The sequence below is a fragment of the Sardina pilchardus genome, chromosome 1, assembly GCF_963854185.1.
Source record: "Sardina pilchardus chromosome 1, fSarPil1.1, whole genome shotgun sequence".
Lineage (NCBI taxonomy): Eukaryota > Metazoa > Chordata > Actinopteri > Clupeiformes > Clupeidae > Sardina > Sardina pilchardus.
In genome coordinates this window covers 37,608,780-37,634,623 of record NC_084994.1, presented here as the reverse complement: position 1 = coordinate 37,634,623, position 25,844 = coordinate 37,608,780, and the positions used below count along the sequence as shown (strand labels likewise).

General features: G+C 41.9%; 2 protein-coding genes across 2 annotated transcripts; both read right to left on the bottom strand.

Annotated features, from left to right (window-relative positions):
• Window positions 1-553: 553 nt before the first annotated feature.
• Window positions 554-13,595, bottom strand: LOC134078613 (NLR family CARD domain-containing protein 3-like). Its single transcript, XM_062534670.1, has 8 exons — window positions 13,506-13,595; window positions 12,230-12,858; window positions 10,180-11,983; window positions 8,796-8,966; window positions 8,523-8,693; window positions 8,073-8,243; window positions 6,219-6,343; window positions 554-573 (listed from the first exon to the last, which is right to left on the bottom strand). Exons 1-8 carry the CDS (start codon window positions 13,571-13,573, stop codon window positions 554-556), a joined length of 3,159 nt encoding a protein of 1,052 aa, XP_062390654.1. The 5' UTR covers window positions 13,574-13,595.
• A 3,316-nt stretch (window positions 13,596-16,911) lies between these two features.
• LOC134078607 (uncharacterized) lies at window positions 16,912-22,084 on the bottom strand. Its single transcript, XM_062534657.1, has 5 exons — window positions 22,039-22,084; window positions 19,289-19,438; window positions 17,600-17,713; window positions 17,277-17,390; window positions 16,912-17,029 (listed from the first exon to the last, which is right to left on the bottom strand). The coding sequence occupies exons 2-5, from the start codon at window positions 19,351-19,353 to the stop codon at window positions 16,912-16,914; spliced, it is 411 nt and encodes a 136-aa protein (XP_062390641.1). The 5' UTR covers window positions 19,354-19,438; window positions 22,039-22,084.
• Window positions 22,085-25,844: the final 3,760 nt, after the last annotated feature.

The window sequence follows — 25,844 nt, the reverse complement described above, 5'->3', positions numbered from 1 at the left end:
ACAAATTCATGTCTTGATTCTAGCAGAAAACAACAGTGACATTATTTTAAGTTCAACACTGTGAATGTGCACATGTGTAGGCCTACAGTATGTGTCAGAGTTCTACTGACCTCAGTTTCTCCAGTTTGCAGTTTGGGTTTGTAAGACCAGAGAGCTGCTTCTCATCAGATGTTTGCAGATCACAGCCACTCATGTCCAACTCACTCAGTTGAGAAATACATGACTGCAGAACTGAGACCACAACCTCAGAGGAGCTGTGTTTGAGTCTACAGCTGATGAGTCTACAGAAAGAGAGGAAAACACCATAAGCCACATGTCCTTTATACTCCTTATATTCCTCAATATGAAAATGCAGAAAAAATATGGACATTTAGATAAAACAGAAAGCACATGTCTGTGTGCACTGTCCAAAATACAGACCTCACTTTACAGTCTTGATTCAGTGGTTGATGGAGCAGTTCTCCTCCACAGTCCTGAAGCTCACTCTCACTGATGTCCAGGTCTCTTAGATGGGAGTTTGCCCACTGAAGAGTTGAGGCCAAAAATCGTCCATTTAGTATACAGCCAACAAGTCTGTAAGAACATAAACAATGTAACAGAGAATCACACAGAGAGCAATCAGAGACCAATCAGGAGTGAAACACAGCTGTTGTTATTGTCTGGTTAATACACTCTACAGTTAACTGAGCTATACACGAGACATATCAGGTCTATGACAACATCAACATTGCCACAAGAATAAAAGCCAGTGTTTCACAAATTCATGTCTTGATTCTAGCAGAAAACAACAGTGACATTATTTTAAGTTCAACACTGTGAATGTGCACATGTGTAGGCCTACAGTATGTGTCAGAGTTCTACTGACCTCAGTTTCTCCAGTTTGCAGTTTGGGTTTGTAAGACCAGAGAGCTGCTTCTCATCAGATGTTTGCAGATCACAGCCACTCATGTCCAACTCACTCAGTTGAGAAATATATGACTGCAGAACTGAGACCACAACCTCAGAGGAGCTGTGTTTGAGTCTACAGCTGATGAGTCTACAGAAAGAGAGGAAAACACCATAAGCAACATGTCCTTTATACTCCTTATATTCCCCAATATGAAAATGCAGAAAAAATATGGACATTTAGATAAAACAGAAAGCACTTTTTCTGTGTGCACTGTCCAAAATACAGACCTCACTTTACAGTCTTGATTCAGTGGTTGATGGAGCAATTCTCCTCCACAGTCCTGAAGCTCACTGTCACTGATGTCCAGCTCACTTAGGTGGGAGTTTGCCCACTGAAGTGTCACAGCCAGAAATCTTCCTCTCAGTTTACTGCCAACAAGTCTGTAAGAATATAGACCATGTAACACAAAACATGCAATCAGAGACCAATCAAGAGTGAAACGCAGATTTTGTTGTTGTCCTATTAATATACTCTACAGTTAACTGAGCTATATATGGGACACATCAGGAAGGAGTATGATACTAAGTAACAGGTCTTGGACCAACTCTCTTGCGTCACCATTGACACAAAAACAAAAGACACTGTTTCAAAAATGTATGTTTTGATTTCAGTAGGAAATAACAGGTGACACTCTTCTATGTCCATGTACTGTAGTGTAGTCTGGACAGCATTGCGGGAATGGAATGGAGACAGGGTGATTTGAAAAATGGCAAGAGGTTTTATTCCTCAAAGGCACCGGGAAACATCATGGAGGAAAAAAAAGAAAAACTCCAAATAATAATTTTAAATCAATAATTAAAGACTTCAAAATAATACTTCAAACTATCAAATAGCAAACAAATAGCAAAAACTAGTTCCAGGCATTTCCCACAGGTCTATTCATAGGTACTCTCACTACCCCACCTTAGACCCAACTGCCTTCAGCCATCTCCCACCAAACACTTACAGTATCCCCATGGCTTACCCATTACACTCTTGCCCAAATCAATACAAATATACATTCCACTTTCCAATATCAATAAATACAGTCAATCCCATATTAGCAGCACATCATTTACTAAAGCACCACACATCACCTCACATCACCATAAATAACCATAACTGGCCCCAGCCGTGGCGCGACTGGCTGGGGCATGCCGGCGACCCGGGTTCGATTCCCGCCCCGTGGTCCTTTCCGGATCCCACCCCAACGCTCTCTCCCACTCACTTCCTGTCTCTCTCAACTGTCCTATCGTTAAAGGCATAAAAGCCCAAAAAATATACTTAAAAAAATAAATAAAAAAATAACCATAAATAACTCATAAGCCCCAAACACCCCTCTTCTCACACACACAACTATCAGTCCGTGCTATGACGTCACCCCGCCCAAAGTTCAAATGTCCCTCGGGAGCTGCCGTCGGATCCTTTGCCCAGACACGGAAGAAAACCACGCACCAGCTGCAAGGTAAGAGTTTGTTTTGTTGTTTGTTTACTGTCCGTAGTCCTTAGACATCCCGTTGTACTGTATGTAAGGCTCGTCACTAATGTAGTTATGATTGTTTATGTCTTGCAGATGCCGGTTACAACCGCTGTCGAGTGATGAGCTGTAGACCCAGATAGCAATTTCCTTTGGGCCGGATCCGCATAAAAGCCTTTAGATCCGCATGTAGCGGACCTACGGTATCTGACTGTGGGCCAGATGTAGCCCACACCCAATAAGCGGACTCGTGTTGCAGATCCGTACATCACAGAATAAGCGGACCCCTATCACACCCAATAAGCGGACCCGTATCGAAGACCCGCAGAACACAGAATAAGCGGACCCGTACCACACCCAATAAGCAGACCCGTATTGCAGATCCGTACCACACACAATAAGCAGACCCGTACCACACCCAATAAGCGGACCCGTATTGAAGATCCGTACAACACAAAATAAGCGGACCTGTACCTCACCTAATAAGCGGTCCCGTATTGCAGATCCGTACCACACAGAATAAGTGGACCCGTAGCACACTTAATAAGCGGACCCGTATTGCTGATCCGTACTACACACAACAAGCGGACCCGTACTACACACACAAGCGGACCCATATTGCAGATCCGTACCACACACAAAAAGCGAACCCGTACGGGCTCACTTATTGTGTGTGGTACGGATCTGCAATACGGTTGCGCCTCTTGTGTGTGGTATGGGTCCGCTTATTGTGTGTGGTACGGATCTGCAATGCGGTTCCGCCTCTTATGTGTGGTAGCCTACGGGTCCGCTTCTTGTGTGTGGTACGGATCTGCAATACGGGTCCCATATTGCATGACTTTAGGCAGACATTCACAACATCCCCAAACTTTGCAGAATAATTAAGGATACTGCTTATCACAATTTTATGACTTTATAAACCTCATGGTTTAGATATAAAATATAACCTAGACATTCTCTGATAACTTTAATTATATTTTGTGTAGGCCTACTTTGTTGAGGTTTGCTTCCCAGCATGCATTGCAAATATTAGTTTTGAATTTTGAAACAATGTGGTTGGGACATTTTAGCTTATAGGCTAACCTACTCCACTGATGTTTTGAACAATAACATTATCAGATATGACCATTGACTTAGTAATTTATTAGGGGGAAAAGACACCGTAGTCGTGAAAGTATTAGACCTAACTGAGTAGAAATATCCAGCTAACTCAACATTTGATTAGTCAATTGGACGTGATCATCAATCTACAAGTCGCAACGACAGGTAAGAGAAATATTTGTGTGTAAATAATTGTGTAATTGTAAACAGCTGCTAAAACCTTAATACTACTTAACAATGCTGACAGGTGTTTCACTCCCACAGTCAAGTAGGCTAACCGAATGTCACATGATTCGTGAACTTGGCGACGAACTGAACGCCGCAAAAGCTAGTTGGGTGAACTAGTGGAAATTCGATTTTTCCTCTTTTACCGTCGCGGTGACCATACGTTCTTTGAAATGCCCTGAATCATCGCCGGGACGTTATTTTGTTTGTCGGGAGCAGTCTTAGCCCTTATTGGCACCAGATCAGTAAAACGGATCCAAAACAATTTTGGACGGATGTGCGTTTGGACGCCGGATCAGGTCCACTATTCAGATCCGTGCCATATGTCATGGTAGGTGTGTTTTGCTATCTGGGACGGACATGGACGAGTGCAAGTCCGTATCTGCCGCAGTTCCGTCAAACGGATCCAAAACAATTTTGGACCGATGTGCGTTTGGACGCTGGATCAGGTCCATTATGCAGATCCGTGCCGAATGTTGTGATAGATGAGGCCCAGTTCCGTCCCAGTGTAGTTTTGCTATCTGGGGAGCTATGTTCGTGTGAAAAATAAAGCGTCGTGTTTGAAACTGTGTGCGTGTTTGGATTGTATGCATGTGATCGTGTAGTGGTAACGGGCAGTAGCACCGTTACAGTCCAACATGTGAATGTGTACTGTAGAGAAGGCCTATGTGTCCTTCAGAGTTTTACTGACCTCAGTTTCTCCAGTTGGCAGTTTGGGTTTTTAAGACCAGAGAGCAACTCCTCTTCTGATGTTTGCAGATCACAGCCACTCATGTCCAACTCACTCAGTTGAGAAATATATGACTGCAGAACTGAGACCACAACCTCAGAGGAGCTGTGTTTGAGTTTACACCTGGTAAGTCTACAGAAAGAGAGGAGAACACCATGAGCAACATGTCCTCTACTGTATACTCCTTACATTCCCAAATATGAAATGGTAAATAAAGGTGTTAGCTGTTTATTACTTCAAGCAGAAATACCAGTCTGTGTGCACTGTGCAAAATACAGACCTCACTTTACAGTCTTGATTCAGTGGTTGATGGAGCAGTTCTCCTCCACAGTCCTCAAGCTCACTGTCACTCATGTCCAGCTCTCTCAGGTGGGAATTTGCCCCCTGGTGGGCCAAGGCCAGATAACTTCCCCTCAGTTTACAGCCAACAAGTCTGTAAGATCATAACCCATGTAACAGAGAATTACAATGAGTGACAATCAGAGAAGACGTATCAATTGAAGTGTAAAGTAGCAATGTTGTCATTGTGTGATTAATGAAATCTGCTGTTAATCAATCCACCAAAGTACATAACACCAGTGAAGAGTCCAACCCTGTTCAATGACCACCATGTTACAGATTAGAAATCAGAACTCAGAAACAGGGGACATGATAGGAACCATGCACATGGATTAGTAAACAAAGGAAACAGGTTCATAAACTGTGTGTGTGTGTGTGTGTGTGGATAAATAATCCAAGGGGACAATCGGTCCTCCTGGACAAACCCCATGCTGACACGACTCTGAGATGCACTGTGGCAGGAAAGGCTTTGGCCACTCTTGCCCAAATCAATTAACTATACAAATACTGTATACATTCCACTTTCCAATATCAATAAATACAGTCGATCCCATATTAGCAGCACATCATTTACTAAACCAGCACCACACATCACCTCACATCACCATAAATAACCATAAATAACTCATACGCCCCAAACACCCCTCTTCTCACACACACAACTATCAGTCCATGCTATGACGTCACCCCGCCCAAAGTTCAAATGCCCCTCGGGAGCTGCCGTCGGATCCTTTGCCAGACGCGGAAGTAAACCACGCACCGGCTGCAAGGTACAGTAAGAGTTCGTTTTGTTGTTTGTTTACTGTCCGTAGTCCTTACACATCCCGTTGTATGTAAGGCTCGTCACTAATGTAGTTATGTTTGTTTATGTCTTGCAGATACCGGTTACAACCGCTGTCGAGTGATGAGCTGTAGAGTTATGTTCGTGTGAAAAATAAAGCGTCGTATTTGAAACTGTGTGCGTGTTTGGCTTGTATGCATGTGATCGTGTGGTGGTAACGGGCAGTAGCACCGTTACAGTCCAACATGTGAATGTGTGTAGAGAAGGCCTATGTGTCCTTCAGAGTTTTACTGACCTCAGTTTCTCCAGTTGGCAGTTTGGGTTTCTAAGACTAGAGAGCAACTCCTCTTCTGATGTTTGAAGATCGCAGCCACTCATGTCTAACTCACCCAGTTGAGAAATATATGACTGAAGAACTGAGACCACAACCTCAGAGGAGCTGTATTTGAGTTTACACCTGGTAAGTCTACAGAAAGAGAGGAAAACACCATGAGCAACATGTCCTCTACACTCCTTACATTCCCAAATATGAAATGGTAAATAAAGGTGTTAGCCGTTTATTACTTCAAGCAGAATTACCAGTCTGTGTGCACTGTGCAAAATACAGACCTCACTTTACAGTCTTGATTCAGTGGTTGATGGATCAGTTCTCCTCCACAGTCCTCAAGCTCACTGTCACTCATGTCCAGCTCTCTCAGGTGGGGGTTTGACCCGTGGTGGGCCAAGGCCAGAAATCTTCCCCTCAGTTTACAGCCAACCAGTCTGTAAAACAGAATCACAAATACTGAAATCAAAGACAATATACAGTTACCTCCATAAGTATTGGAACAATAAAGTTGACTACAAAGAGGAATATAAAATCATCTTTTGGAAATGTGTTTAGCCCATTAGTTGGTTTCATTCTCATGCTCAGTGCAAATCAAACCAGCTAATAGGCTAACTGAAATAAAACCAAACCAATCTCTAGGTATGGTGAAGGGTATGTGATGATGTGGGGCTATTTTCATTCAAAAGGCCAGGGTGCATAGTGTCCTGGATCCATGAAATAACTGGCATTTAAAAAGCAAAAAATAAAAAATAAAAATCTGCCTGCCTCTATGGGATTTTAACACATAGGGTTAACACAGGGGTTCCAATACTAATGACCCCTGTATTTTAAGGAAAACGTTCATTTATTTACGATGCATTATTCATTCACAAAGAAAATTGATATCCTTAAAGGTTGGATATTTCCTCATGTTCTTTATTTAAGGCATTAAGACCAATTTTCAAAAGATGATTTTATATTCCTTTTAGGGCTGGGACTCGATTAAAAAAATTAATCTAATTAATTAGAGGCTTTGTAATTAATTAATCGAAATTAATCGCATTTTAATTGTATATAAATATATGACCTGAGAACAGTGAGAAGTATTTTTTTTTCACATGGATTTTTAGTATAGCCTACTATTGGATAATGACTGAATACATAGGCCTAAGCTTAAGCAACACAAATATTGTTTATTAATAAGTCCAACAGACCAGTGCAATTTTTGCCATAAAGTGTAGCAATACCATATTTAGAAATAGTACATTTTCAGAAATTCATGTAGCCTATAGATAGGTAAACCTTCTGTAAACTATAATACTGTGATATCCTGTTAATTGTGTCACCTGTTACCTTGAGTTGAGTTCATGAAATTGTTGTGTCCCTTTAAGGGGAACTGGGGGGCGGAGTTTACGTGTGTGCGTGTGTGCTTGTATGCGGTTCTGAGTGTGAAGTTTCTTTTAGGTCTATGAAAGTTGGACATGGAATTAGGTGCGGTGGATTACTGTTATAAGCGTGAGTTGTGGCTGTAACAGCAACTCGGTTGCTATTTGTTTAATGAATAAAGCTCAGAGGTTTCCCTCAAGTGTCTGGAATAGCACAATACTTTGTCCACGCTAGCAGCTAGCTGCTTTATGTTTTGCACTGAGGTGATACCTGCGGTGATACGTCCTTGTTGCATAGGTTGCACACAACCATGCTCTTATCTACGCTTCCATCCGTTCGTTTTTTGTAACAACATTTCCCATCCACGGGGCCAACCAACGCGGTCACATCAGCTTCTTTGTTCATGTTCACTGTGCCACTGTGGTTTGTTTTGTCTGAACCGAACTCATGCGCGTTACTTGGTGCTCCAGTATAATCGGTCCGTCTGAAACTCATCCAGTGAGAAACGTTCCGCGGTGCAAAAATAAATAGGCATACGATTAAAATGCGTCAATTTTTTTTAACGCATTAATGTTTGTGTAATTAATTAATCGTAATTAACGCGCTAAAGTCCCGGCCCTAATTCCTTTGCATAGTCAACTTTAGCATGTGTTCCAATACTTATGGAGGGGACTGTATCTATCAAGAGTAAAACCGTGACGCTCTTATTGTCTGGTTTGCACAGTCTACTTTTGACACCAGTCTGACAAATACTCTACAATATTAGTGCCTGTCAATGCCATCAAAAATATTACTGACCTCAGAGTCTCTAGTTTGCAGTTTGGACTCTGTAGAGCAGAGAGCAGCTTTTCTCCTGACGCCTGCAGGTCATTCTGACTCAGGTCCAGCTCTCTTAAGGGGGAGTTTGCAGACTGCAGAGCTGAGGCCACAATTTCACAGGACTTCTTTGACAGCTTACAGTCAGCAAGTCTGTAAGAGAGGAAAACGATGATAAAAAGGTAATGTGTGTGTCATGTTCAAATCTGCAGGAAGAGTGAGAGGAAAATGTGTGGAAATCTACACACCTCAACCTCACAATCTTATCTGACAACTCTTGTAATACAATGTAATGACAATATAATCCAATATGATTTCCTTGTACTGTTTACAACACCAGACAAGAAAGAAATAATGTAACACACAAGTACTTCAAATATATTGGGTCCTTGTAAAGCATTAGAGAAACAGAATTGACTCAGTAACACCGACCTGAGTGTCTCCATCTTACAGAGTGGATTCATTGCTTCAGAGCCCAGCTTTCCTCCACAATCCCCCAGAGAATTCTTACTCAGGTCCAGCTCTCTCAGATGGGAGTTTACTGACTGCAGAGCAAAGGCCAAAATATCACTGGACTTTTCAGTGAGTCCACAGCCAACAAGCCTGTTAAGTACAGTTGACATAATGATTAAGAATATGTGCAGAAAATAAGACAGAAATAGAATACATCAATGAAAAGTCTTTGTCTATCTAATGGTACTCAACCTCAGTGCTTCCAGTTTGCAGTTTAAACTCTGTAGAGCAGAGATCAGTTTTTCTCCTGACTCCTGCAGGTCATTCTGACTCAGGTCCAGCTCTCTTAAGGGGGAGTTTGAAGACTGCAGAGCTGAGGCCACAATTTCACAGGACTTCTTTGACAGCTTACAGTCAGCAAGTCTGAAAGGGAGGAAAACGATGATAAAAAGGTAATGTGTCATGTTCAAATCTGCAGGAAGAGTGAGAGGAAAATGATATAACTGCCCCACATACAGTACCAGGCCAAAAGAAAACTACTAAGGGGAATAAGAGGAGAGAATAATATATGAGCCCTGAATACCACGCAGAGTTAACGCTGCCCAACCACAGACAAACCACCACTAAAGACTGAGCAGTGTGATTAACCCAGAGCTGCATGAGCAAAAGCCTGATTTACTTAGACAGTTCAGACTGGAGAAAATGATATTCAGTGTTTTACACCCCATTTATACCATACACCTCCATATAACATGGAGTATTCTCATAATGCAAACCCAATACTGAGGAAGTCTCTCTGTTAAACAGATAATAACAATAATGTAAACCTGCCAAACGAGTTATGTGTGGATTGATTTGATTTGATGTTGAAGTATTTCATGATGGAACAGTTCATGTATCTGTCTCACTTACCATTGAAACATAAAAGAATGTATTTAACCTGTCAGACCTCGCACAGTTCCTGATAGTCACCACTGGGTGGAGACATTATTCTCAATCACATTTTGTCTGAGCTTTTCAGTTTACCTGTGATTCAATAAGTGGAATCACCACATGACTCATTTGGTAAATGTGTAAGCTGAGCTGAGACTGACTTCAGTGCTTCAACAAGATCTTCCAGTGCCTGCTCAAGCTGACGTGGTGGAATCTGTTCATCTGACGAACTTCTGTGAGGATTACTCATTGCAAGCAGACTTACTATTGGACCTCTCTCTCTTGTGAACTGATTTTTCTGTTAATCTTCTCTGTTTTTGGAATTACACAACATAAGCCCTGGACCTTTATGCTTGTAGACTGAACTCCCCTGTCTCAATTTGAGAATTCTCTTATGCTAACATTTCCCTGTGCTGAATGAACTGTATTCTGAAACTTACGCCCTGCCTATTGTGGACTATCGATGACCTATTGACCTGTGCCTCCTCATTTGACAGGTCTCTGTGCTCAAACCCACATCCTGACATTCTGCAAAACTGCTGGACGTCAGGTGTTGTGAAATACAGAATACAGGTGCAAATGTATCTTACTGTAGATTTCTCTGTGTAGGCTATTCCCATTATGACTTGCATATGAATCACTACTGGCCTACACATTGGACATGAAATAAATTAACTCACAAAAGAAGTATAGTGATACTCACAGAGCCTTTCTGCAGCATCTCACAGCTGGCACCAGTCTCCTCCATCCCTCCTCTGATGTTTTGTATTTCTTCAGGTCAAACTCATCCAGCACCTCCTCAGACGTCAGTAGCATGTGGGCCAGTGCTGAACAGTGGGCAGGTCTCAATTCACCCGAGAAGCCATCTGGAGATTTGAGATATTTCTGAAGATCTTTATGTAGGGATTGATCATTCATTTCAAATAAGCAGTGAAAAAGATTGATGCATCTTTCAGGTGACAGGTCCCTCCTCTTAATAATCTTGATATAGCTACATGTTTTCTTGATGCTCTCTGAGCTGCTGTGTGTGTTTGTCAACAAGCCTTGCAAGAGGGCTTGATTGCTCTTCACTGAGATGCCTACAAGGAAGCGGAGGAAAAGGTCCAAGTGTCCATTCTTGCTGTCCAAAGCCTTATCCACAGCACTCTTCAACAGGATATGCAAAGGAAGGGGAGCTTGATTGTCTCTGTGTTTTTTAGCGAGGAAGGATTTCAGTGCCTCCATATGTCCTGACATGTAAGAGTGAAACACAAACATGGCTGCCAGGAACTCCTGAATGCTCAGATGGACAAAGCAGTAGACCTTCTTGTGGTAGAACACACATTCCTCCCTGAAGATCTCAGTGCACATGCCAGAGTACACTGAGGCTTCACTGACATCAATGTCACACTCTCTCAGGTCTTCCTCATAGAACATGAGGTTGCCATTCTCTAGATGCTTGAAAGCCAGCTCTGCCAGTTTCAATATCACACCCTTATGTGATTCCAGGAGCCTCTGTCTATCTGTCTCACTTTCTTCTTGATATTTCTGGCCCTTCCTGGTGGTCTGGATGAGCAGAAAGTGTATGAACATCTCAGTCAGAGTTTTGGGGGCTTCCTTCCCATCATCTTGTTCCAGTATCTGCTGAAGGACAGTGGCTGAGATCCAACAGAAGACTGGCATGTGGCACATGATGTGGAGACTCCTAGATGCCTTAATGTGTGAGATGATTCTGTTGGCTTGATTCTGGTCACTGACTCTCTTCCTGAAGTACTCTTCCTTCTGTGGGTCATTGAATCCTCGTACTTCTGTGACCTGACTGATGCACTGAGAAGGGATCTGATTGGTTGCTGCTGGTCGGGAGGTTATCCAGATGAGAGCAGAGGGAAGCAGAGTTCCCTGAATGAGGCTCGTCATCAGCATATCCACAGATGATGGTTGTGCTACATCAGACAACCTCTGATTCTCTTGGAAATTCAGTGGAAGTCGACTCTCATCCAGACCATCAAAGATGAACACAATGTGGCAATCTTTGTATTCACCATCCTGTAGCTCCCTAAGCTCAGGGTGGAACTCAAGCAGGAGCCTGTGAAGACTGTACTGATCATTTTTGACTAAATTCAGCTCACGGAACGGAAGCACAAACATGAAATCTATATCCTGGTTAGCTCTCTCATCTGCCCAGTCAAGGATGAACTTCTGCACTGAGACAGTTTTTCCAATGCCAGCAATCCCCTTGGTCATGACCATTCTGATGTGTCTCTCCTGTCTAGGTAAGGGATTGAAAATATCATTGCAGCTGATTGCTGTATCTTCTGTTTTTTGTGGCCTGGATGCTGACTCTACCTGCCAAACCTCATGCTCATTATTCACATCTTCACTCTCTCCCTCTGTGATGTAGAGCTCTGTGTAGATCTTGTTCAGGGGTGTTTGAGTTCCTGACCTTATGATGCCTTCACATATGCTCTCAAACCTCCTCTTCATATTAACTTTATGGGTCTTCAGCACTTTGTTCAGGACACAGTCATCTGTTTGGCAATACACAGACAAACAAACAAACCAAGAGATGAGCATTATTCATAACTAACTGGTCAATGTGTCTAGAACACATTTCTTTGGCACAAGTTACAGTACTTTTATAAAAAAATAACCTTGTATTATCTTAACAGATAATAGATTGTGTAACATTTGATTTCTTTCAAATACAGTAAATGGTCTCCAAGCACAAGCCCTGCTCATGGACACAGATCTGATGGACATATTTAAAGACTCACCTGTTAGTTTGGCCCTTTTGACTGGAGCATTCTCAGTTTGCAGATGGGTGCTGCCTCTCATGACTGTGTGTTCATCTATGGGAGGCTGTGGAGAGATCTGTGCCGTGTGGATGTGTGGATAAAGAGGGTGCTGGATGTGTGTATAATGATTGCCCCTGTCTGAGTGTGGGTATGGAGGAACTTGTGGCATGTTTGCAGATGGGTTCAGATGAAGTACCATTTCACTGTGTTGGTACGACGAAGGTTGTGCCATGGCTGTATTTGGGTCTAGGTGAGGTAGAGTCGTGGCTGTAGGTGGGTATAGGTGAGGTTGTGCCATGGCTGTAGGTGGGTATAGGTGAGGTTGTGCCATGGCTGTAGGTGGGTATAGGTGAGGTTGTGCCATGGTTGTATGTGGATATACAAGTGATTGTGCCATAGTTGTGTCAGGGTTTATAATGGGTTGTGTTCTGGATCTCTTTCTGCACTGGGGGCAGCTGTAGTCTCCTGATGGACCAGACTGGCTCCAGTAGCTGCTGATGCACTGCCTGCAGAAACTGTGTCCACAGCTGGTGATGACTGGGTCCCTAAGCAGCTGCTCACACACTCCACACCTGGACGTATCCTGGGTCAGGATGTTCCTAAATCCACTGCAGAGACACAATAATAGCACAAAGACACACATCATCCAACCGAAAGTCTCTGTCTGTCTGTCTGTCTGTCTGTCTGTCTGTCTGTCTGTCTGTCTGTCTATCTGAGAGAGAGAGAGAGAGAGAGAGAGAGAGAGAGAGAGAGAGAGAGAGAGACACACACACACAAAATAAACAAATAAACACACACACATAAAGTCATAATACCAAATAAACAGACTGACACACGTAGCCGAGAGATGCGAAACTGTTCAGTGGCAATAGAACACTTTAAATACATGTAATACTTCCCTCGATCATTACTGACAAGTGCGGAATTTTTAGCGATTGCATTCACATAACAGCTGTAGTGGCAACATTACGGCAAACTTACTAGGTCAGCAGTAGGAAAAGTTCGGGTAGTAGATATAAGGACATTATGCATTCAGACAGCACAACAAAAAAAACATACCGTAAAAAGACTGAACATTGCGGAAATACACGTCTGTCTAAAAGTGGCTAATTACTGACATACGGGCAGATGCACACCCACAGACACACACATACACAATTACTGACACACGTGCAGACGCACACGCACACATGATTACTGACACACACGAGCAGAGGCACACACACACACACACACACACATGCTGAAATCTCACTTTGGATAATGCTGTGGTGGTCCACTGCTGAAATGGGGAGGCCGATCCATGGACCAGTCACTCTTCATGGACACACAGCTGGGCACTGGAGACACTGGTCTGTGTGTCTGTGGTCTGGATACACAAGGAGACAACATACACAATAGATTGAGCTAGGGCTGTCCGCAAATAATCGATCAATCAATGGTCGACCAAAAAAAAATTTATTCGACCGAATTCCGTTGGTCGATTGGTCGTAGGAAAAAAAATGCGTCAACTTTTAATTTGAAGGGCGTGAGTCGTTGTGACAAGGAAGACGTGACACGACAAGAACAGAAGGCATCCACTATTTGACCATGTCTGGAAGACTATCTAAAATATGGGAACATTTCCAAAAGGACAAAGATGACCCAAAGAGGATTATTTGCAAACTTTGCAGTAAATCATTTGCCTATCACTTGTCCACGACGAACATGCATTACCACCTCAATACTGTAAGTAGCGTTGCCTGCTAGCCTAGCTATGTTCGTCTGTCTTTTCTGATTATTTTTGTGACACATTCAGAATTTCAAAATCTGAAATCATTTGCCCGTGTAAAGGGGACAGGTTTAGGATTATGGTCCTGCTGTGCGCTTGTCTGCTGTGCGCTTGTCATAATGTCACTGACGTCGGGTTTTTTCACTCTCCGTCTGAGAGAAGAACTAAGCTGTCAATTGACCTTTCGCCAGGAGCGTTCTAATTACGCCCCCCTGTATTGTGGGAGAATTCTGCTGTCAAGTCCGACATTCTGTCCGACATCAGCTGATTGTTGTCGATAGTCTTACTAGCGGATAGCTAACTCTTAACGGCCTAGCAGCATATTTGTTTACATTGTCAGATAATGTATTTCTATTGAAATATAAAAAATCTAAAGTGTCAGAATAAATGTGTGTATCATGATTGAAGCAGAACCTTTCTGACAATGTATGTGGGCACAACATTAACGTTACATGCACAATCAGCGTTAGGGGAGAAGTTTATCCCAGCCAAAGAAAATCTGACGCTCGTCTAGTTAGCGGATTTGCACTAAAAGTGTCAACAAGGGTAGTAGCCTACATACATACGTTGATATTAGCTTAAACTAACTGTAGGCGTCTGCTGACTATCCTGTCATAAGTATCGCAGGCGTCACGCATAGCCTAATGACCGTCAATGCATAACGATTTTGCTATATCAGCTATATCAGATATGTATGCTAGATCAGAATCAGAAAACATTTTATCAGTCAGTCACGAGGTTAGTGGTAAATGCGCATAGATAGGCTACTGGCAGCCGGGCATTAAAAATAATAATAATAATAATAATAAAAAAAAAAAGCTGGGCATTAAAAAAAATTTTTTTTTTTTTTTTTTTGGGGGGGGGGGGGGGGGCAATTAATCGATTAGTCGGAGTAAATGACAGCCTCTGGTCGACCAACGAAATCCTTGGTCGTGGACAGCCCTAGATTGAGCTGACACATCTCCACAATAAATAGTCAGAATGTATACATAGCACATAGCCTCAGCTTCAAACACACACACTAGAGATGGGCATAATTAATCGACGATCGAGGATTGATCATTAGGAATTTTGTCGATAACATATATTTGTAATCGATTAAACAGTTGTACGTTGCGTTGCGTAGTGTGAGTCTTGAAACAATGATATTACTTTCACTGCATGGCAACAATTAAACATTTTACCAGCCGGGGGAAGTGTTTGACGCAGTTACTGTAACTGCGAGTTTCCGTTTTGATTTCAGTAGTAGCCAATCATGAAGGGGTCACGGTGAAGTGTGGCGTGGGACCATTTTAATTTTAAAAGTGACTTACTTCACTGCAAGCACTACAACAACGTGTATGGTTATGCTATTTAGCAGATGCCTTTGTCCAAAGCGAAGTACAACACCGCCACACTCAAACTAGCCTACCACTTGAATAAATATAGCAGTGCATCCTGTAACTTTATTTAGCCTACCAAACAGGTAGAATCTTACTACGAAGAAAAGGAGCAGTCGCTGTAGTGAGACACCAGTCTGGTGATAGTAGCCTTTAGCCTAGGCTATGTCGTGACAGCATGCGATATGCTGGATTCAATAAATGTCCATGCTAAATTCGAGTTGATGCTAGGTTGAAACTGAGCGCAATCAAAACAAACTCGCAGGTAACTGAGAATGGCTTGAAATATTGCCCCTGATTGGTAAAATGTTTAATTGTTGCCACACAGTGGCATTGATTTCATTGCTTCAAGACTCAAACTACGCAACAAACACATTGTGGTTTTGTATTTTCATTGCATTTTAAATTAAATAAATAATTCATTTTAATATAAAAATATTAATGATTAATCGACAGTTGATCGTTAATTCTCCCGACGATCGACTAAGAACATTTGGTAACACTTTACTTGACGGGTTCGTTCATAACACATTCATAACCGCTGTCATGAACTGCACATGAAGCGTTCATGACTGTTTCATGAAGCATGACTCAACATTCATTCCAACCCTTTCATGAATGTGGAAGACAAAATTACAAAAACTTGTCAAAATAAAAGTCCAACAATCTAGTCCATACACAGGGTAGGCCTATTATGAATCCTCTCCAGCGTTTGTAAACATCTCATGAATACTTTATGAAGTCTACTTCACATGTCACTTTACTATACGAGTTGTTAAGTATTCATCATACTGGGAAGTGAACTAGGCTACTGACCACTCACTGAAAGACAAAACGTCAAAAACTTGTCAAAATAAAAGTCCAACAATCGGAAAGCAGCATTGCTGTCTTTTTTGTTTTAGCCAACCTGATCATGTCACATCTTAGTCAACGGGGAAGTCCAGTGTCCAGGAGAATTTAGTTTTTTGTTTGTCTGTTTGTTTATTTTATGATAGTAACCTCTAAAGAATGCATAATTGTCTATAAATAGATATAGAAAAAAAAGGAACCATTTTCCAACCAGATCCACAGATGGTCAGTAGCCTAGTTCACTTCCCAGTATGATGAATACTTCACAACTCGTATAGTAAAGTGACATGTGAAGTAGACTTCATAAAGTATTCATGAGATGTTTACAAACGCTGGAGAGGATTCTGGTCTACTAGATTGTTGGACTTTTATTTTGACAAGTTTTTGTCATTTTGTCCTCCACATTCATGAATGTGTTGGTATGAATGTTGAGTCATGTTTCATGACTCAACAGTTATGAATGCTTCATGTGCAGTTCATGACAGCTGTTATGAATGTGTTATGAATGAACCCGTCAAGTAAAGTGTTACCGAAAAGTTAATCGAATGCCCATACCTAACTCATAACACACACACACACACACACACACACACACACACACACACACACACACACACACACACACACACACCTTCTTGTATATGGATACAAAAACTGAAATCTCACTTTGGATAATGCTGTGGTGGTCCACTGCTGAAATGGGGAGGCCGATCCATGGACCAGTCACTCTTTATGGACACACAGCTGGGCACTGGAGACACTGGTCTGTGTGTCTGTGGTCTGGATACACAAGGAGACAACACACATAATAGATTGAGACAACACATTTTCACAATAACTAAAGTCAGAATGTATGCATAGCACATAGCCTCAGCTTCAAAAACACACACACCACACACCACACACCACACACCACACACACACACACACACACACACACACACACACACACACACACACACACACACACACACACACACACACACACACACCTTCTTGTATATGTATACAAAAACTGAACTCTCACTTTGGATAATGCTGTGGTAGTCCACTGCTGAAATGGGGAGGCCGATCCATGGACCAGTCACTCTTCATGGACACACAGCTGGGCACTGGAGACACTGGTCTGTGTGTCTGTGGTCTGGATACACAAGGAGACAACATACACAATAGATTGAGCTGACACGTCTCCACAATAACTAAAGTCAGAATGTATGCATAGCACATAGCCTCAGCTTCAAAAACACACACACACACACATTCAGACACACACACACAAACACATTCAAAGACACACACACACACACACACACACGTTCTTGTATATGGATACAAAAACTGAAATCTCACTTTGGATAATGCTGTGGTGGTCCACTGCTGAAATGGGGAGGCCGATCCATGGACCAGTCACTCTTCATGGACACACAGCTGGGCACTGGAGACACTGGTCTGTGTGTCTGTGGCCTGGATACACAAGGAGATAAGATATAATACACAAAATAAAACACACTATAAAACACATTTTCAGTTCAATTCAGTTCAGTTTCACTTTACTGTCATTTAGAGCCCGACCGATATATCGGCCGACCGATATTATCGGCCGATATTAGGCATTTTCAAAACTATCGGTATCGGCCGATAAATATTTTTTAATTAAATAAAGGAAACCCGAATATTGATCCTCCATTCACGTCTAGTGTTGTAATTACGTGGTATTCCACCAGAGGGCGCATCTTCTTACTGCAAGACACGCACTCTGCTTGACTAAATAGTTCTACTTCTAATTAGTTCTACTTCCTAAACAACGACAACAAATTGCAGTTTGCGTGTCATAGTTTTCTGAAGTGGTTTGTGTGTACATGGTAGGATGATTTCACGTGAAATGTAATTCTCATTTCTTCTAAAAGCCTAAATAAATGCAAGAATGTTTATCGGACATGCTTGATTTTTACTGCTGTAGGCTAACGTTAATCTTAGAGCCACTGGTCACAATGTTAAGTCCATAAGCTAAAACAAATTGAACGTTAGCATTGGTTGAGTGCTGGGGACTAATTTGAATGTTGTTGTATATTTGTAAACGTGGTTATACTGAGGATATTGATAGCAGCACTGTAATTGTCTCTTCCCGACCGTCATCCCGTTCATTTTCTGATCATAAGGGGAGCTAAATTAGTTAACTATAGGCAGCGCCAACATTTATCCAGAGAGAGTTAAAGCGGAGTAATGAAGGATCTTTGATTTAGCTAGTGGAATCTAGCCGGTGGAAGTAGTAGGCTGTGATGCATCCTTAAAAACACCTCTGTTTGCTAAAACTATTAAGCTGCTGTTGACTTGTTCACAAAGATCGCTCAGACTGTCCATGGTGGTCCTGTCAGTGCTGTCAGTGAGTGTAAACTGTTACATTAAGCTCACGAAGACAGCACACAAAATAAATGTGAGCATGAAACCAGTCTTCAGAGCTAACCTTAATTCCTACAGTATACACTCACATAGGCCTACTCTTTTGTTCTAGTCTTCAAATTGGTTTGCATTTCAAAGAAGGTGTTTACACCAAGCATGGTTTACAAAGGTTAAAGGTAAAGTAAAAATAATATTTTGAGCAATGGTGGTTATCAAAGGTGAAAAGACCACACTACTTATTTAATTTAAAAAAAAATGTATAAGAATGTTTCATTAGGAAACCAGATGGTTAGGCCTATTTAAACAGATAACGCCCCAACTTGATCAAAATTTTATAGGAGAACGTTTTTAAATTATGCTGGTTAAAAATGATTATCGGCCGATATATCGGTTATCGGCTATTGAAACTCTCAAATATCGATATCGGTATCAGTCCTCAAAATCCCATATCGGTCGGGCTCTACTGTCATTCAACATTATATACATAAGAGAATGAAATATATTACTCAGGAGTCAGGACCAGCCGCATACATAACATTTAAGTAATCGCGATTGCAGCATTGTGCCAGGTGAAAGATTTCTTACACGATTGTTGTCTTTGATTTTGGAAACTCTTGATGATGAGAGGAAACAACTCACCCTGGATAAGGTCGTCCTGTGCTGACCCCCTGATGTCCATCAGTGACAGACTCCTCATTCTTCATGGTTACGTGGCTGCACACAGCTAAAGCTAATCTTCCTGCTTAATTTCCACCAACAGCATCCTCAGCATCTTGAGGGAAATCCATTCTAATCAATCAATCAATCAATAAGAAAATAAACAGAGAGTAAGAGAGAAGGAAAGAGAGAGAGAGAAAGGAAGGTGAAGGTGGACGTTGTGTCTGTCAGCAGGTGCTGTGGGGCTGTTCTGTTCATAGCCGTGTGCTGCTGTGGCAGAGGGGGAAGCGCTGCAGAGAGGAGAGGCCAACGGGGTGCTGACAAACACACTAAACATGCACAGGAACACTAAAAAAACACAGGAACACACTACAGCTAATCATGGAGCTAATCATGGGTCACATCTCTGCCATCTGCCTTCATCCAGAAGGTCATTTCCCCAGAATTCACATCTGCTGTGCTGATCTTTGAATCAGTCAGAGCAGCAAACAGCACATAGCTTATTATCCTTTACTTCCAAGATGCATAAAACATGTTGAATAATAATGAAAAGTGCACATAATGGTAACAAGCATTCAGCTGTGTGGCCTTAACGTGTGATGAGCAGAAGGCTCATAGGAGGTTGGACTACAGATGCTCCTGTTGTTGTAGGATGAGCCTGTTGTAGAGAGCTGCATGGGCAACAGCCAATCAGCCTCTCTCACCAGCCAGCCGTGCCAGATGTGCTCACCTCACTCCCCCTTCACAAACAGGCACAACTGGGTCTCTCTCGCAAGACAAAATGGCCTACTGTTTTCTTGTGAGTAAAGTGGATTGACATCTGTTCATTTACAATAGACAGACATGCAATGAGACTGAACAAGACATAACAGGAAGATGGGTCATGATGTCATGTGATTCAGCCACACTCTGGGGTGCTGCTAGTCTGGTTATCACCATACTAAGCTCCATCTAAGACTACTAAGACTGAACATTAGTATGGGGAGTCTACACTTTATTGCGGGGGGAGGGGCGGGACTGTCAAGCTCTATTGGCATCGTTGAAATCATGACTCCATACAACTCTATTGGGAGTTTGATCTCTTCACATAGACAACATCAATACAGCAGCTCCTGAGAAAAAATAAAAAATGTAGAAAAACGTAGAAAAACTAAAATACACTCAAAGCTTAAAACCCTTTAGAAGAGGGGGCATGGAACAAGAGCTACCTGACTACATGCACAGACTATGCACAAAATGAAAGTGCTGGAACCACAACCTTACTGTGTGTGTGTGTGTGTGTGTGTGTGTGTGTGTGTGTGTGTGTGTGTGTGTGTGTGTGTGTGTGTGTGTGTGTGTGTGTGTGTGTGTGTGTGTGTGTGTGTGTGTGTGTGTGTGTGTGTGTGTGTGTGTGTGTGTGTGTAAAAGAGACTGTAGGCCTATTCCTCTATCTCCTCCAACTTCAAATTTTGCCATCAAGCACCAATGAATGCTGGTGAGTGCAAGAGTTGCAAGAGTTGAGAGTTGCTACTTGCTCGATTTAAACAAAACAAAATCATCCCTTTAAATTAATTCACACAACTGTACACAGTGTGCATGAAGACATCTCATGGCATGCAGGCCCCTAATCTGTCTAGCTATGTTCACACAGTATGAGGTAGGCAACGTCTCTTGCAATGCACAACAGTGGGTAAACAATTAAACTGTTGAGAAGGTCTGGCAATTGGGAAAGAATAAAGGAAATCTGTCCATTTTCTATTTTATTTCTTTTAGACATAGGCTAACTGAATAACATCAATGTGAGATTTTGACTCTTTTTTCTCGTTCTTAATTACATTTCCTCTTGTCGCAGTGTAGCCTATTGTAAATTCGACAAACTAAAAATCTATCCTTTGCTATTCATATATTTCTCCAAAGGGGATTTTATGAAAGACAGGTGAGAACATCAATGAAAGCTGAATCATTTATTTTGAGACAATTAAAGCCTACCTTACACTGACATGATTTGGGAAAGATTCTTGAAAGATTGTAGTCTTCTAACTAATGCCCCTCATTCAAGCTTTTCTCAAAAGACTACAATCTTTCAAGAACCTTTCCCAAATCTTGTCAGTGTAAGGTAGGCTTTAGATAGACTACACGATGTTAAATGGATGTCTACAGTCAGGATAGGCCTACTCGTTGTGCATCATGGAAAATGGATAATCCTGCCCTCCTTCTGACAGCCAATCTGAAGCGGACTTTTACAACAAGTTTTACTTTTCGTTTTTTAAGTTAGCTTAAATTATTTTTGGAAAGATGAACAACACAATAGCCTCATATGGGCTTAACAGCATAGGCTAGGGCCTACTTTAAAAAGTCCATGTAGCTGCTGCCGAGAGCCGAATCCTTTTTGGCCTTTTTATAACGACTTATAATATCCCAACTACACTACTTGATAGCCGATTAATCTAGACTGACTCTATAGTCAAATAATAAGATATTTCTCTCCACGGCTGCAATATCCGAGTTAAAACGTGTAAATTGTGAAAAATTGGCCTAATCTAATTGAGGTTAGGCTACTATTTCACGTAAGCCTAGGCCGCCACCAACATCTCCATTCCGTCTCGTCTCCGGTTGTTGATGATCCCCTAGGGTCCTATCTTGTTGGGTTTTTTTATTTTTATTTTTTCAGTCGATGAATAGGCTAAGCCACCATTCACATCTATCGAGTGGCCTAGCCTACAACCATAATTGTAATTGTGTAGCCTACTTACCAACATAAAATTGATGGGAAATTCCTGTGCGCTACTTGCCCTCGTGACGTCTTCTGTTGTTACTTTCGTTTTCACCTGTTCCGCGTTGATCACATGGGTAAATAGCACGTTCCCAAGAAAAGTGGAAAAACTACTCCTCTGGTGGCTGTGCGGAGCAGTTCAGGCGAAGAAATTGGCAAAGAATGAAGGAAATCTGACACATTTTCTACTTTATTTCTCTTGGACATGTTTCTCGTATTCTTCCATGTCCTTATTTCTCCAAAAGGGGGGGTTATGAAAGACACGTCAGAACATCAACGAGACCCGAATAATTTCTTATCAAGAGACAGAAAGTAAAATGGATTTCTAAGTCAGCATACTCGATTAAATATGTTTGTATAAACACCTGATTATTATTGTATAGGCTATATCCTGATTCCTGAGTTTGCGGATTCCTAGAGGAAGTGAATTTTTCACTTTATAAAGACACAAGAAGGAGATGGATATTATATGTTTGTAAACACCTGTTATTGTGGATACTGGATATGCTCAAGAACAGTTTCATTTTAATTATGACTACATTTTCAACATTACTAGGAAGTGATAGGTTACCATGTGATGTAAACATTTAATCAGAGCCATGCATTTCCCAATTTACTAACAAAATCATTATTATTTCTAGATTATTCCTCAACGTATTAATTCTTCCACATAGGCAGAAACTGTAGTAATACTCAAGCTGACATTATTATGCCTTATACACCGCAGAAAGATTGGACATTGTTACATTTGTAGACTTTTGTTATTGCCAGAGTTTTTCTGACAGACGTGTGCCTCACAACAGTTTGATGAGAATGTTGTAAAATCAACATTCTACAGAATATTTACAGTAGCTATGTGGAAAACTGCATGACATTTTAGAGCAATTGGTGAGGATCAGACGTTAACTCTTCAAATGACAGCAACACAGCAGTGTCCTGTAACCCTGAAAAGCTGCACTTTTAACACAGCCAGATAGCAAGATGGTAATATAGAGATACAGTTGATTTTCCATCCAAATTATCATTTTGGTTGGGGACAAAATGTCAGGTGAGGCTGACCACAATGACATGAAAACAGTCTCATAATCTTACCCAAATCTGACAGTGTGGTAGGCTATAATGGTATAGTCAAGTGACAAAATGGGGAAGACTGTGTCCTCATGGGGACTTATTTTGATAGCACACCAATTTGGTTGCCATATCCACTGTAGGCCTACTGTGCTACAGAGACCAGACAGGGTGAGAGACTGTGTGGGCCAGTCACAGAAAATTTGGACAGGGCCCAGAGACCAAACCCTCCTCCCTTCGCTGGCCACACTCAGGAACTGCTACTTGGACCTTTTTCCACTTCTTTTCAGAAAGACTCTCTTAAATGTTTTTACATCAAACTAGATTTTTACACCCAAATCTCCAGCTCCAAGCATGATTGAAGGGTGCAGAGTTCTCCCCAGTGGTAAATGTGGAGCCATGCATAAGAATAACAGATCTGGTTACATGTGAGATTATGCACTTTCAATCCTATAAATCAATTATCATTTAATGACATTATGAGAGCACAGATGGAGGATGAAAAGTTCCATTTCAATTCAACAGGTTCAGCAGGCTCTGTATATATGTATAGGATGTAAATATTTCACTTTAGCAACAGAAAATCATTCACATGGTGGCCAGCAGGTGTCCACTGCAAATGTTTCCCCTCCATGTTCCCGTCAGTTAAGATGACTGGTTGCATGCATTATGTACATCTGGTCTGCCGGTGTCAACAGAGGAGTCACGTAAGGCTGTTTTCCACTGTCCATTTTAATATAGAAATACTAATACATTGCTAGCTTCTTAAATAAACGGTTAAATGGAAATAGCAGAGGGTGAATGTTCAAGGAGCAGCTTCAGTCTTCTGGTTTTAGGTTCACCCCTCTTTAGTTTAGTACTGTAGATACAATAGAAAAAACAGCCCATTATGGTTCATATTTTACATTGACATGCAACACACCAGTTGAAGTTAAGTTGAATTACCTCCGCCAAGGAAAGAAGGAAGGAAGGGAGGCTGGGAGGCTGGCTGGCTGTCAGATAACTCAAAAAGTCATGGATAGATTTCGATGACATTTTCAGGGAAGGTCTGAAATTACCCAAGGAAGAATCGATTACATTTTGGGCGTGATCCGTATCACCGTCTGGATCCAGGAGGCGGTTATGTTTTGGCTTGGCGGAGGTCTGCGCTCTCTGAGTGTTTTTCTAGTATTGATTGATGTTTTCATTAGATTGCATGCCATCAGTGCTGGAGACCCTCTCATTCAGCTCACCGCACTTATAGAGCCTGTTGATCTTCATAATGTCCATCTCTGATAGGTCACTCCTCTGATCTCAACCAGAAACAGAAAAGAGAAAGAGAAAAGCTCCTGTCTGCAGGGCTCACTATTCACATGAAGCGGGAAACGGATGAACAGTCAGTTACAGGCATTCACACACATGCACAAATGTTCATTCACATTCACTCACACACACATTAGTCGATTAGTGTACATTATTATGAATGTGATTTTTAATGTTTAAAGTTGCAATCGGTAATTAAATCCTTTTGAGTGGTGGATTAACTCTAATTGCTAGCTCTGACATTTCTGAGGTGGATACACACACACACACACACACACACACACACACACACAAGCAGGGTGTGGGTATCCACCTCTGAAATGTCATTAGAGTTAATCCACCACTCAAAAGGGTTTAATCACCATTGCAACTTTTAACATTAAAAATCACATCCATATTCATAATATGTACACTAATTGACACTATAGGAAACATTCGACTGGTATCTTTATGAACTCTGGACAATAACCTCCACCATCATAAAACAAGCGCTGAATGTCCACCGTGCTTACAAAACTCATAGTTTACCCACCTCTTATTTTACCAATACTGTACATCTCTGTAAACAAGCACACACAATGCACATAAACACACACCACACACACACACACACACACACACACACACTGAGCACTACGTAGATCATTAGTGATGATCTTCCTCCTCCTCTCCTCCTCCTCTTCCTCCTGGTGTTAAGCAGATCTTCGAGGGGAACACAAACTTCAACATTTGCGAAATCCGGTGCTTCACTGAAACGTTGGTCCAGTTCATCCGAGAAGTTGGTCCACTTCATCTGCGTCCACCTTGAACGCTGGTCCTCTGCTGGTATCAGCATGAGGATGGAGGTGCTGGTCTGTGACCTGCTAGGAAGAACACACACACACACACACACACACACACACACAGGACTGTCACTCTACAACTTTTCCCTGTCTGGTCCAGTTCTAATGTCCTCTGAGACCATCACAGCCCCAGAGTCAGACCGCACCCACTCCAGTGACACTCCAGTTCAGATCCCGAGGTCGTTCTGACCAGACCCCAAAACCAGCAGAGTGGGTATCAAGTTTCTTGTTGGATTTTCTTTTGAATCCTAGGAAGTGGGGCCCTGACTCCCTGGCCAATGGGACCTCGTGTCTCCTTAGGTCCAGGAACGGGGAGGACTGAGTCAGCTCCCTAACGTCCTTGTCATCGTTATTCAGACGATGAGAAATCCGCATGCTCTTAGAGATCTATTCTATGGTACCCCCAGTCCCTCTTCCCACTGGGGGTGAAAGATAATGTCACAGATGCTGTGTGTGTTAACTCCAAACCTTCAGACTGTCACACTAAGTTCAGTGTTTTGCTATTCATTTCACTCAGCACTTTCTGTTGAATGTGAATGTTGGAGAATAGATGTTGTACTTTTGACGGTGCCAC